Genomic DNA, 12,794 nt, shown 5'->3' on the forward strand with positions numbered 1-12,794 from the left:
ATGCGGGCCTCTCACTGCTGTGGCCTCTCCCATTTGCGGAGCACGGGCTCCGGACGCGCAGGCCCAGCGGCCACGGCTCACGGGCCCAGCCGCTCCGCGGCATGTGGGATCCTCCCGAAACGGGGCACGAACCCGCGTCCCAGCAGGCGGATTCTTAACCACTGCGCCACCAGGGAAGCCCCCCGCCTAGCTCTTCTTGCCAGGACACCAGTCACGTTGGATTGGGGCCCACGCGAATGACCGCATTTTAATTTAATCACCTCTTTGAAGTCCCAGATAAACTTGGGGGGGCCACAATTCAGCCCATACCAGAGGGGAATGCTGAAGATTTTATATTTGAGGGACCCGCTTTAGAAAAGGAATGTAAAGTCAAGAATACAAAATATGTCGGGTCCCTTGAAGCCTGGGCTTTCACGGCTCCAGGGAACTTCTCGGCCGTCCCCACCCTCCCAGCGCCCTGGGGCGCTTTGAGACTCAGGATGGTGCTTCCCAGGTATGGGGAGACCCTGCAGAATCAAGTGACGCAGAATCCCAGGGTTCTGAGCCAGAGTTAAGAGCTGCTGCATTTTCTCCTTCAAAGTTTGCAACCTCTGCTTGGGAAAAGCGTAATGAAGGGAAATTCCATTGATTTAATGGGAGGGAAATGAAGCAGGTGATGAGGTGGAATTTCCTGGCCGGGCTGGAAAGAAAGGCCAGGACACCAATCCCTTGAGCTCTTTGTGCCCCTTTAAGAGAAACTGTCTTGGTGAGAAGCTGGTAGGCTGGGCTTCGTTTTCTATTCCCACCTTAGAGAGAGAAGACCCCAGCAGCCACCACCCCCATCCCAGGGCTGGGACACAGGTGGGTGTCTGGGGAGGGTTAGGACTGAGAGGGCTCCCCCAAAGCATTTCTTCCCCACTGTTAACTCCCCCGCCACCTGTAGTTCTCTCTGCCCAAAGGACCCGCCCAAATTGCGCCGTCATTATAAGTATAGTGGCCCTTTGGTATCCGTGGGGCCTTGGTTCCAGGATCCCCCAAAGATACCCCAATCTGCGGATGCTCAGGTCCTTACATACAGTGTCAAAGTACAGGAGGCCGTCTACATCTACGGACTCCGCGGCCGCGGATGATTGAATCGTGGGTCCACGGATGCAGAGCCTGCGGATACGGAAGGCCGACTGTATCTTCTTACAGGCAGCCTTTCCCAGGCCCCAAGGTGGCTGATGCCCCCCGCACTGTTCAGAAAAGTTTTAGCGAGTGGAGATTCTGCTTCCCTTCCTTCTCGAACCCTTTCCCCCTGAGTAGGTCCTGCGTGCTGAAATCTGTGGTGATGTCTGGGTGAGTTTCCCAAGCTTTAGAGGGGAAAATGATAGCACCTGCCCCCTGGGGTGGTGGTAAAACAGTGGGTCTCCAAGTGGCTCCCCAGACCAGCAGCATCGAGATCAATGGGGGCTTGCTAGAAAAGCACGTTCTATGGCCCACCTCAGACAGACCCTCGGGGAACGGGCTGGGCAGTCTGCGTGGATCTGCCCTCTGGGGGTCCTGATGCCCAGTGGAGGGTGAGAGCCGCTACTGTGAGGGTGATGCAAGGGTGACCACGTCCCTGGCACACAGTCGGCACTGTCCATGATTCTGATAGTTTGTGATGAAGAGTCATTGATTTACTACGTATTCAGGGTGGCCTGGACCGGTGCTGGGATCCGTGGGCACCAACATGATAGAGTCCGCCCTGCACGTACAGAGGGAAGAGGCCAGGCCAAGAGGGCACACAGGGTCCGATGGCGTTTGCGACCCCGCCGCACTGCTCACCAGCTGGGTGTCCTTGGGCAGGCAGTCTCCCCACGCCTCGGTCCCCCCTGTGTCAGTGGCTACAGTGAGGATTAAATGAGACATTATGTGCAAAGCACTCACCCAGTGGCTCTGAGTAAGTGTCTGATAGATCCGCTGGCCTCGTTGCTATGACATAACCTCTAAGGCCTGTTGCAAGCTTCAAGACGCTATGGTTCTTTGCACGTAGGGGCAGGTAACTCGACTGTAGGAAGTAGCCCACATGGATTGTCTTCTGCACAAGGACAAAAGCATCCTACAGGAATTATTTTTTCGCCCTGGCAACCATCCTTTCCACCTGCACTCACCCATCAGGTGGCATATGCATGGTGAGCCCTTACGATGTCCCAGGCACTGGGACCTAGCAGGGAGCACACAGGCTGATCTCTGCCCTGGTGGGGCTTATCATCTAGTTGGGGCACAGACCATGCAGAAATAACAACATCTGTAGCAGGGCACAGGCATCATGGCTGTGGAGGGAGGTACCAGGGAGCCGAGTACACCAAGCGGGGCCCCACCTTACTATCTGGAGACGTGGCTCCTGCAGAGACATCTGGATGCCCCAGGCAGGGCCATGCCCCATCCTCCCCTTGTTTAGATGGGACCTCGGTGGCCCTCTGCGTAGAGACGAGGGCTGAGAAATTTCCCCAGAGCCTGTTCCCATTAGGAACTCTGGGAACCCAGCCTGGGGCCAGAGGGTGGCTCTGTCCCCAGTGTCTGCTGGGACCGTGGAGTGGTCACAGCAGTCCCAAGGGAGATGTGGACACTGGACGTACAGCAACCCGTTCGCAGCAAGCTGCCTTCTAAATTTAGGGAATCCTTCGATCCATCAAACAAACAAACAAAACCTCCTATACAGAATTCTCAGGACATGGGCCAAAAGTTGTTTCTGCTTCAGAGTGGCTTTGGTTTAGCAATTGTCTGTTTTTAGGAGAGGATTTCCTGTAAGTTTTGAAAGATGACCCTGCAGAATTGGGATAACGTAAGAGGACAGGCACTTTCTCTCTCCCACACGTGCTCACGAAGGAAGGGAAGGAAGAGGGATGTGGAAGAGCTTCAGATGTTGGGACCAGGGTTTGTTCAGATGTTCTCGGAAAGAAGCTGGACGTCTGGATGGATATCCGTTCAGGATTTTTTCTGAGACCAGGACCATTTTTTTTTTTTTTTGCGACATGAGGGCCCTCTCGCTGTTGTGGCCTCTCCCGTAGCCGGACGCGCAAGCTCAGCGGCCATGGCTCACGGGCCCAGCCGCTCCGCGGCACGTGGGATCCTCCCAGACCGGGGCACGAACCCGTGTCCCCTGCGTCGGCAGGCGGACTCTCAACCACTGCGCCACCAGGGAAGCCCCCAGGACCATTTTTTTTTTTTTTTGCGACATGAGGGCCCTCTCGCTGTTGTGGCCTCTCCCGTAGCCGGACGCGCAAGCTCAGCGGCCATGGCTCACGGGCCCAGCCGCTCCGCGGCACGTGGGATCCTCCCAGACCGGGGCACGAACCCGTGTCCCCTGCGTCGGCAGGCGGACTCTCAACCACTGCGCCACCAGGGAAGCCCCCAGGACCATTTTTTTTTTTTTTTGCGACATGAGGGCCCTCTCGCTGTTGTGGCCTCTCCCGTAGCCGGACGCGCAAGCTCAGCGGCCATGGCTCACGGGCCCAGCCGCTCCGCGGCACGTGGGATCCTCCCAGACCGGGGCACGAACCCGTGTCCCCTGCGTCGGCAGGCGGACTCTCAACCACTGCGCCACCAGGGAAGCCCCCAGGACCATTTTTTTTTTTTTTTGCGACATGAGGGCCCTCTCGCTGTTGTGGCCTCTCCCGTAGCCGGACGCGCAAGCTCAGCGGCCATGGCTCACGGGCCCAGCCGCTCCGCGGCACGTGGGATCCTCCCAGACCGGGGCACGAACCCGTGTCCCCTGCATCGGCAGGCGGACTCTCAACCACTGCACCACCAGGGAGGCCCCAGGACCATTTTTTAAGACAGGTTTTACAATGAGATTGGGAAATATACCACACAATGACAGATAACATCCTTGGTTACTTGGTTTTAACAGATATAACCTGTTTACAGAGGTTGATGGTATATATGTGGATGGACCTTTATTCAAACAGTAGACTCACTGAACTAGCATTTATGGGGCAGCTCCTGTGTGCTGGGCACTGTCCTCGGGGCTGGAGCCATGGCAGGGACGGAAGAGACCAAAACCTTCATCCTCAGGGGCCTCTGTTTACTGCGGCACGTCCCAGACGCGTACCGTGAGCCACATGTGGGATTTTGAAGTTTCTAGTAATCACAGTAAAAAGAAACAGAGGGGAGAATTTGGAGTATATTTCATTTAATCCAGCGTATCAAAAATATTATCTTCAATATGTATGAATAGAAGTATTGATGAGAAACTTGCGCTCTCCTTTATTCATAAGAGCTGGGAGACCTACCGGGTATTTTGCACACAGAGCACGTCTCAGTTTGGGCGAGCTGCATTTCAAGCACTCGGTAGCCACTGTGAGCTCCGGGAGTCTCGAGGGTTGGACGTCTGAAAATCTCTCAGCGTGTCCAGAAACTCTGGGAAGCAGAAACCATTGAGCCATTATTTCCAGATCGAATGAGCTTTGCACTTTCCCCCAGGCCGGCTGGACCAAGACTGGACTGGTTTCCTCTGCTGTCTCCCTCCCTCCCTGTACCCGCTTCCCAGCGCTCTTAAGATCTGTACACACATTAGCTCATCTCATCCTCCCAACAGCCCCATGAGGCGGGGACCAGTTTATCAGTAAAGAAAGGGAGGCACAGAGAGGTAAAGCGACTTGCCCAAGGTTACTCAGCCATCAAGCAGCAGGGCCAGGACTTGAACCCAGGACGCCTGCTCCAGCACCCGTGCTTGTAACCAGCACACGTGACTCCTCACTGCAGACAAGTCGTTGACTTTGGGGCACAGGACCTTCCCAGAAGGGGTTGGGGTGAGCCTTACAGCCCTAAGGTATACTTGTTTGTAACCCTAAAAATATTTATTAGAAAAGAAATACATACTTATTATTTAAATAATATGTCTAGGGATTAGAAAAAAAGAGTTCCCGCAGGCACCCCATTAACCTCTGGTAACTGCTTATTTATAGCTCTTCCAGGCCTTTTTTTCCCCCGGGCAACACACATAAAAATTAAAAGGGAGATTGTGTATACACCCTGCTCTGAAATTTTTTTTCTCTAAAAAATATTTCATAGTTCATGAAATAAGATGAAGAGGTTTGCTGGTTCCTTGGGGATTGGGCTTTCGTGTGGATAACTTGCTCATCGCCGTGCATGTACCCACCGTAACTCCTGATGGGAGGATGAGGCTTAAACCTAGCAGGGTGACGGTATCCATGGCCCATGGCTTTGAGCGCCTGCTAAATGCGAGGCACTGACTCAGATGCTTTCCCTGGATAAGCTCATTCACTTCCTACAGGGTCCCTGAGGAGGGGGTACTTTTGTGGACCCTGTTTACATATGTGGGAACTGAGACTCAGAGAAATAGATTAACCACCCCAAGGTCCAACAGATAAGATCTGAAACTGTGTCTGACTCTTGAATTTCCCTGGAAGATCAGTAGAGGGTGAGACTGGGAGAGTAGGGCTAGAATCTTAAAAAGAAAAATTGTATATATATGTATAACACACACACATATATAAATACAAATATGTACGTGTATACATGTAAGTGATATTAATAATAAACAAGATATTGCACATTTAAAAGCCAGAAGAGCAGTACTCTGCCATCCTTTTATCGCTGGGTTCCATGACTCCATGGGGTCAGCAGCCAACTGGTGGACGACCCCTCCGTCCCTCCCACGACAGGTGGCTGGCTGTCCTCTCTCTTTAATCCAGTCTGTTTGTGTGCTGCCGCACGCCGATCGATTCCTGCCTCAGTAATTTTCACCGGCAGGAGTGAGCCTCCAGGACGCAGCCTTATGCTTGCGGCTCCTGGAGGACCTGCGACCTCCTGCCTCCGAGGGGCTCCCAGCCTCTGAGTCCCCCCACTGCCATGCGGGGTTGGCCAGTGTGGTCCTCAGGGATGGCGTGGCCACAGCCCACCCATTTAGGATAAGGGTTTGGAAAGGGTCCCAGAGCATCGACAGACCTGCGTCCACCTCCCAGCTGTACCTGGAACAGGTGTTGGATTTGGGGCAAATCACATCCCCTCTCAGAGCCTTGGTTCCCTCTCTGTAAGTGGGAGGAACCCTAGAGATCTCATGCGGGGCTGTGAGGCATGGATGGGGTAAGATTACTTAAAGGATGGAGGCGGTGTCTGGGGTATGGTGGTGTGTGTGCTGGGTACAGCCGCTGGCGCAAAGAGCTGAACTCTGGAGCCGAGGGCAGGGTGAGTGGCCATCAGAAGCCTGGAATCACTCACTGGGGCTGGGCTGGTGACACCGCCTGAGGTTGCAGACACTCGACCTTTCCCAGAGCACCCATCCCAGCTCATCTAGTAGGTCAGCGACCCTTGGGCACTAAGTCAGCCCAAGGGGATGCCCCAGAAGCTTCTCAGTCCAGCTGAGGTTCTCTCCCAGTTCTGCGAGGGGATTTTTGTGCTGGTTTTCCCTCCCTTTCATCCATCCAGCCCTTCCTTCCTCCATTCTTCTCTCCCTCCCTCTCTCTTCCTCTCCCTTCCTTCCTTCCTTCCTTCCTTTTTTTCCCCCTACTTTTCATAATAAGATTAGAGAAACTTCAAGAAATAGCGAAAATAATATTAAGAAATTACTATCATGGGACTTCCCTGGCGGTCCAGCGGTTAAGACTCCACACTTCCACTGCAGGGGGCATGGGTTCAATCCCCGGTTGGGGAACTAAGATCCCGTGTGCCGCGCTGTGTGGCCAAAACATTTTTTTTAATTAAAAAAAAAAAAAGAGAGAGAAAAGAAATTACTATCATGGAAAACCCCATAGCCAGAAGCACCCATTGTAAACATTCTGGTATGTTCCCTTTCAGATTTTTTCTGTTTACACACTAACAGCTTATTTCTTAATGTGTTTGTTTTGTTTTTTGTTTTTGTTTCTATAAAAAAAAGGGATCAGACGCTCTGCATCGTTCGGTTCACTTTTTTTTTTCATTTTTTTTTTTTTCAATCGACAACAGGTTGTGAGTGTCTTTCCGACATTTCCAATGCCTGACATAGCCACACCGTCATTTCTGTGGCTCCACGCTATTCCACTGTGTGGCCAGACCATCGTTTCTTTACCCAGCTGACTGACATCTGGGTTGTTTCCTTTTTTTCTTTTGCTCTCGTAAACAACGCAGCAAAGAACATCTTTGCACAAACCCGTGTGCTTTCCCCACACTTTTCTTAGGTAACTTCCTTTTATCAGAGTAGCCACAGCTACCAAATCGACTTCTTTCTGGGATGCACAGTGTACCTTTCTCCTGTTGATACCCTGCCCCCTAGGGCTGAGAATAAAATCCTCGCCCACGTACCGGGCAGTCCACACCTATCACCACCCCACCCGCTTCTCCACCCTCCTGGTGCATCACCCTCCTCGTCACAGCAGTGCCTGTCACTAGCCTTCTCTCTGTTCCTGGATACCAAGATCTCGCCTCAGGGCCGTTGCACCTGCCGGTATCCAACCCCGGACCCTCCCAGCTCCTATACCTCCCATGGCTGGGGCCGCACGTCGTTCAGACCTACATACAAATGCCACCTGCCCGAGGAAGCGTCCTCCTGCTGTTGGGTCTCCAGTAGCCCTCCTCCCCGATCTAATCTGATCCCGTCACCCTGTGCTGTTTTCCTCCCAGGACCCACCACTCTCTGAAATTATTGTATTTCTCACACATATTTAGCTGTTGATCTCCCACCCCCCAGACTGTATAAGCTCCATGAAGGCAAGAATCCCATCGGTCTGGTTAACCCTGTGTCCCTGACACCCAACGTGATGCCTGTACATAGTAGGTCTTCAGTAAACACTGGTTGAATGACAGACAAAACGCTGAGGTCGGCTCTTTGTTCAGAACTGCTTGTAGGAGTTTTAATGCCCATTACAAAAATTGTTCAATATATTTTAGAAAATTGATCCAGTACCTTTTGTGAAAATTGTCCAGAAATGCTGTGCCAATTTACATTCCTTTGCGTATACCTGTGGGAGCTACAAACTAGGCTAAAAAGAGTCAGAGGGCAAGATTTAGAGAAGGAGATTATCTTATAATTTATCCGATCACACTTGTTTTTCATCAGACACACACAACCGGCAACTTTCCTAGCAGAACTAGAGCTCAGTAAATGTTTGAAGCTTGAACAATAGGGACCCCCCCACCCCTTGCCTGAAGCAGTGGAAGGGACCACAGCTGGTGTCGCATGATACCTAGTCGGCCAGCTGTGTGATGATGTGTTGAGAAATTCACACCCGGTTCAGCGGGGCCTGCTCGTGCCTTCCGGGTGGGCCGGTTGTTCAATGGGGATGCTTGGTAGGACTGGGCAGGACCTCCAGGAACCTTAGGGTACCTGCCTGGACGACAGCCTGAGTGGCCCCTTGTCCCTGGGTTGTCGGGGGGCCCTGTGCCTGGAGGCACCCACTGCCCCGTCTGTAGAATTGCTGGTAGTGAGTCAGCATCACAGAGCCTGGCAATGGTCCCCAGTGTGGCTTACCCACCACGTGGAACAGCTGAGTGCCTCGTAGCTCCGGGTGATTCTCCCAGACTAGTCATTTGGGCAGAGGATCCAGGGAAATCCTGTAGCCCAGAGGCCTGAGGAGGGCCCTGGAATCTGAGCTTTCGAGAAACGAGCAGGGCAGCCGGGGTCACTCCACAACTGGATTGTGGAGATGATTGCACAAGCCCCGCCCCCCCCCAATCACTAAAAATCATTGAATTGTACACTTCAGAAGTGTGAATTTCATGGCATGTTATATCTTAGTGAAGTTATTATTTGTTTGTTTGTTTGTTGTTTTATAAAGGCGTTCAGTTAGCTAAAGGATTTAGCACCTATCTTGAGAGGGTGGTTTTTACTGGCCGTGTGACCTTGCAGAAACTTAATTTCTCCTTTGCCTGCAAAATAGGGATACCAATGGCTCTTCATCGGAAGGAGGTAAAGGCGTATAGAAAATCCTTTGCACAATATCTGAGCCCAGTTGGATCGTGCGCCCATTTTAGTAACAGAGCACGTGCATTATTGTTATAGTGCCATCCCATTCATCGGTCAAGCAGGTGGCCACTCTCTCGGTTGACAGGTGGTACCAAAAACCAGACAGAAGTCTTGGAGGCTGGGTTCAGTTCAGGCAGACGGGGGCCAGCAAATTCCAAGTTAACAACCCTGACCTCAGTTGAGACCCAGGCACGTCTGCAGAGGCAAAGGGCTCTGCCAGCTGCTCCCGGCTGGGGCATATGCTCTGCTCCCAACAGCTTCGCGAACTGTCCCTCGGCCATGCTTTTTCCACCGCGGGGACGTGGGGACACCCGGTTCCCCCCCACCCCGCTCCATCCCTGCAGATCTTTCGGTAACATGTGCTCTCCCTTCTTTTTCAGCTTGAGGACCCCTCGAGACGGAAAGGCCTTCCGGATCTTTGCTGTCAGGCCGTGAGCTTGCAGGGTCAGGGAGAAGGGGGCGTCTTCAAGAGGGCTTCGGGGGTTCGCTTTTTATTTTTATTTTGTCATTTGGGGGGTGGGCTGGGGATAGGGAGAGTCAGGAAACTTCCTTTGATTGGCGTTGCGTCCCATCCGCCGTGCCTTGGTCTCAGCTCCACACAGGGGAGCGTCCTTGGGGTCCTGAGCAGACAGCCGGTGACCATCCTGCTGAGGCCCGGGGGTCTCCCCCTGGGAGGTGTTCTTTTGTGGATGGAGAGAGGATTCCAAAGGATTTGGAGCTGACTCTGCGAGGCATTCAGGGGTGTGGGAAGGGGCGTACTGAGAACGCTCAGGGGGGAGTTTCAGGGATGGAGTAGAAGGTAGCTATTTAAAACATTAAAAAGCACAGGCCGTCCCTACCAATGGAGAAAAATGGGTTTCATGTTTGCTGGTCAGACAAACGGGCCGGAACAAGGGGACTCTGCCCTGGCACCTGTCCTCTTCCCGTCCTGCTCTGTGCAGGCTGGTTCTATACACAGCAGTGCTGGTTTACTTCGAGTTCAGCCGTAACTCCAGAGATGTATCTTGTCTTGGTCCTTCCCTTCGTCCACGTGGCCCATCTGTTTGCTGCCGTGACCTTTGGTCTCACTGAGGACTAATGAACCAGGACCCTTTCTTGATCCCCTCCCTGCTGTCTGGTTCACGCCCTGCCCAGACTGGTTTCTGTGTCTCCCGCCAGGGTCTTTGCTTGGCAAACAATTCTGTTTGAAGCCCACTTTTTTCTTTCCAACTCCTTGTCTCTGTGAGTTCCACTGAGATGTCTAAGAACAGCCAAAGAAGGGCTGTTTTGTTGCTGCCTTTAAAAAAACGGCACCGAATTGTGCAGATTTCCCATCCGTCGGATGACCTATTTTTTAGCCATGAGAGGAATGGCTTCATTCCTCAGTACATTCCTCGCTGAGGTTAGCAGCTCTGGGAAGACGGACAGCCTGCAGTTATGAAACCGTCCTGTGGCATAACAACAAGAGACGGTAACACACTAGAAGGATTTCTCTTCCTATTTTTGTGAAACACTTCTTGCCAAATGTTCCTGAGGCTCCGAGGAGTGCGGTGCCCTCTGGCTGCCATCGCTGTACAAAGCTCCCTCAGCAGCCTAGACCCAAAACCCACAGTGAAATAAAATACCCTTTTGTAAATAGCATTTCTTTGCAGAAGGTAAAATTCCACCCTCCTGCACCAGTCTGGCCAGTAGATCACTTTCGTGAATGCTGATTTCAAAGTTGATTTCACTCTCCATCAGAATATTTCCAAGGCAAAAGAACTATAGCAGAAAGTTTAAAACGAACACACAAACAAACAAAACCTAACATAGTCTGGACAAGGAACTCCACCTGGGGAACCAAGTTGGTGTGTTGTTTCAGGGCAACCCTAATTAGTGAAGAAACAGAAGGTAAATAGCTTCCCCCCCACCCCACCCCCGAAGGAGTTTGTAAAAGTAATGAAACTCTTAGCTTGACAGAGCTGAAACGAGCCGACTGTGTTTTTGCTTCGTGCATTGTGGGCTTGTTATAATGCGTAAGTACTGACTGTTCGACACCAAATGTCAGTGCGGAAGAATTTGGTCAGACTGTCAGATACCGCGTCTAGTTCCTGCCAAAGATCTGAGTCCTTGGAACCCTCTGGATGCTAGGTATTATGCTGTCGGACTTGCGCTTGTCACCAGGCTCTTATATGTCTGTGGCCACGTCCAGACTGCAAGCTTGGGTTTTTAGAATTAGTGACGGTCCCGGGGAATTTCAGCAGTTTTGCTTTGAAGCATCCTGCCGGAGGGAGAATCTGAAACGTCCAATGTGAGTGGACTGCTCTCATTTTGAAATAAAATTCCCGAGTTCCTGAATGCCTCATTAACCGGCCGTCTAACGGGCTAGAAACTCCTCGCCCAGAACCAGACCTTGCTGTCTTTTTCACCTTCACAAACATTTTGAAACTGGAACCATTTATCTTCCGGAAATGGACACAGTGCTACAAAGTATAAGACCTTGTAATCAGGGACCCCCTTCTAATTTAGCGTGTTTAAAGGGCCATCGTGTCCTCAGCACTAAACCCATAAAACCATGATAACTCCCGCCAACAGGGTTACTGGGCCCCCCAAAATGAAAAATTTTGGTGTCCTGATTGATTTGTTCCGCATCGTGTTCTGATTTTTCATACTGTCTGTAGGCTCACTCAGCCCGCAGCTTACGTGTGTGCTTTTTTCTATGAAAAATGATGTATGTTACTACTTTCTATGTACAAAAGTTTATTGTAAATGTTGTGTGTGCTTCGCATGAACAGGGACCACGTTGCTGTCGTTTCAATAAAACTGGTTTGATTTCTAAAACGTTTCTGGGACGTATCTTTTACGGACACATCTCAACAGTCTGTGGAATAAAACAATGAAAACCTCCTTGCGGGCTCGTTACTTTTTTCTACGCCACTCCTCCCAGGAACGTGGCGCCCGGGGCGTCCAGATGCTAATTGTTGCAGCGTTTTCACCTGAGATGTGCGTGAATCACGTGGGGCGGGGGACGGGGCTTGTCGAAACGCAGGTTCCGGGTCCGGCAGGTCTGGGCTGTGGGGCCTGAGGGGCTGCAGTTTCCACGGGCTCCTGGTGGCGCTGAGACTGCTGACCTCCAAATCACACTCTGCGTGGTGAGTACGACAGGCCTAGCCTCATTCCAGCACTGACCTAGTCAGGTTGGGCTGCCGTGACAAAGCACCGCAGGCGGGGTAGCTCACACCACAGAGATTTATTTCCCCACACTTCCAGAGGCTGGCAGTCCAAGATCAAGGGGCCGCAGGGCTGCTTTCTCCTGAGGCCTCTCTCCTTGGCTTGCAGATGGCCACCTTTTCAGTGTGTCCTCTTCTTTGTTCGAGCATCCCTGGTGTCTCTTCCTCGTCTTATAAGGACACGGGTCCTATAGGATCAGGGCCTTATGCGGTAGACGCCATTTAACTTTAATTATCTCCTTAAAAGGCTCCATCTCCAAATACGGTCATATCAGGCGTTAAGGCTTCAACATATGCATTTGGGGAGGGGGGAACCCAATTCAGTCCTTAACAGTTACCTTCTTCCCAGGCATCAGCCCCTTTTTGTCCAGTTGAGTCGTGTGTCCCCCTGTGTCCAAATGCTGTCACCTACAAGCGACTTTGGGAGCTCCTGGCTGACTTTCTTCCCGCCATCCCACCCTCCGCCTTTGCTTTCATGGTCCTTCTATTTATAACAAGTGCTTCTCGTTTTCATTGATGGCGGGGTTAGCTTTCCTTTTTTTTTTTTAAGTTTTTTCAATTTTTTGGCTGCGCATGTGGCATGCGGGATCTTAGTTCCCCATCAGGGATCGAACCGGTGCCCCCTGCAGTGGAAGCTCAGAGTCCTAACCGCTAGACCACCATGGGATTCCCAGCTTTACTTTTTTTTTTTTTGCGGT

The 12,794-nt window shown here is 51.9% G+C and overlaps 1 protein-coding gene across 1 annotated transcript in view; it reads left to right on the forward strand.

The window, feature by feature from the left end:
* CRISPLD2 (cysteine rich secretory protein LCCL domain containing 2) overlaps positions 1-12,794 on the forward strand; it is a 109,086-nt gene that overhangs the window by 36,981 nt on the left and 59,311 nt on the right. Inside the window, exons 15-16 of the mRNA XM_007468463.1 lie at positions 9,289-9,339; positions 9,850-9,907. Of these exons, the coding sequence (XP_007468525.1) occupies positions 9,289-9,339; positions 9,850-9,907 (109 nt within the window). The remainder of the gene's footprint in view (positions 1-9,288; positions 9,340-9,849; positions 9,908-12,794) is intronic.

Source organism: Lipotes vexillifer, unplaced genomic scaffold (genome assembly GCF_000442215.2).
Source record: "Lipotes vexillifer unplaced genomic scaffold, Lipotes_vexillifer_v1.1 scaffold23, whole genome shotgun sequence".
Classification (NCBI taxonomy): Eukaryota; Metazoa; Chordata; class Mammalia; order Artiodactyla; family Lipotidae; genus Lipotes; species Lipotes vexillifer.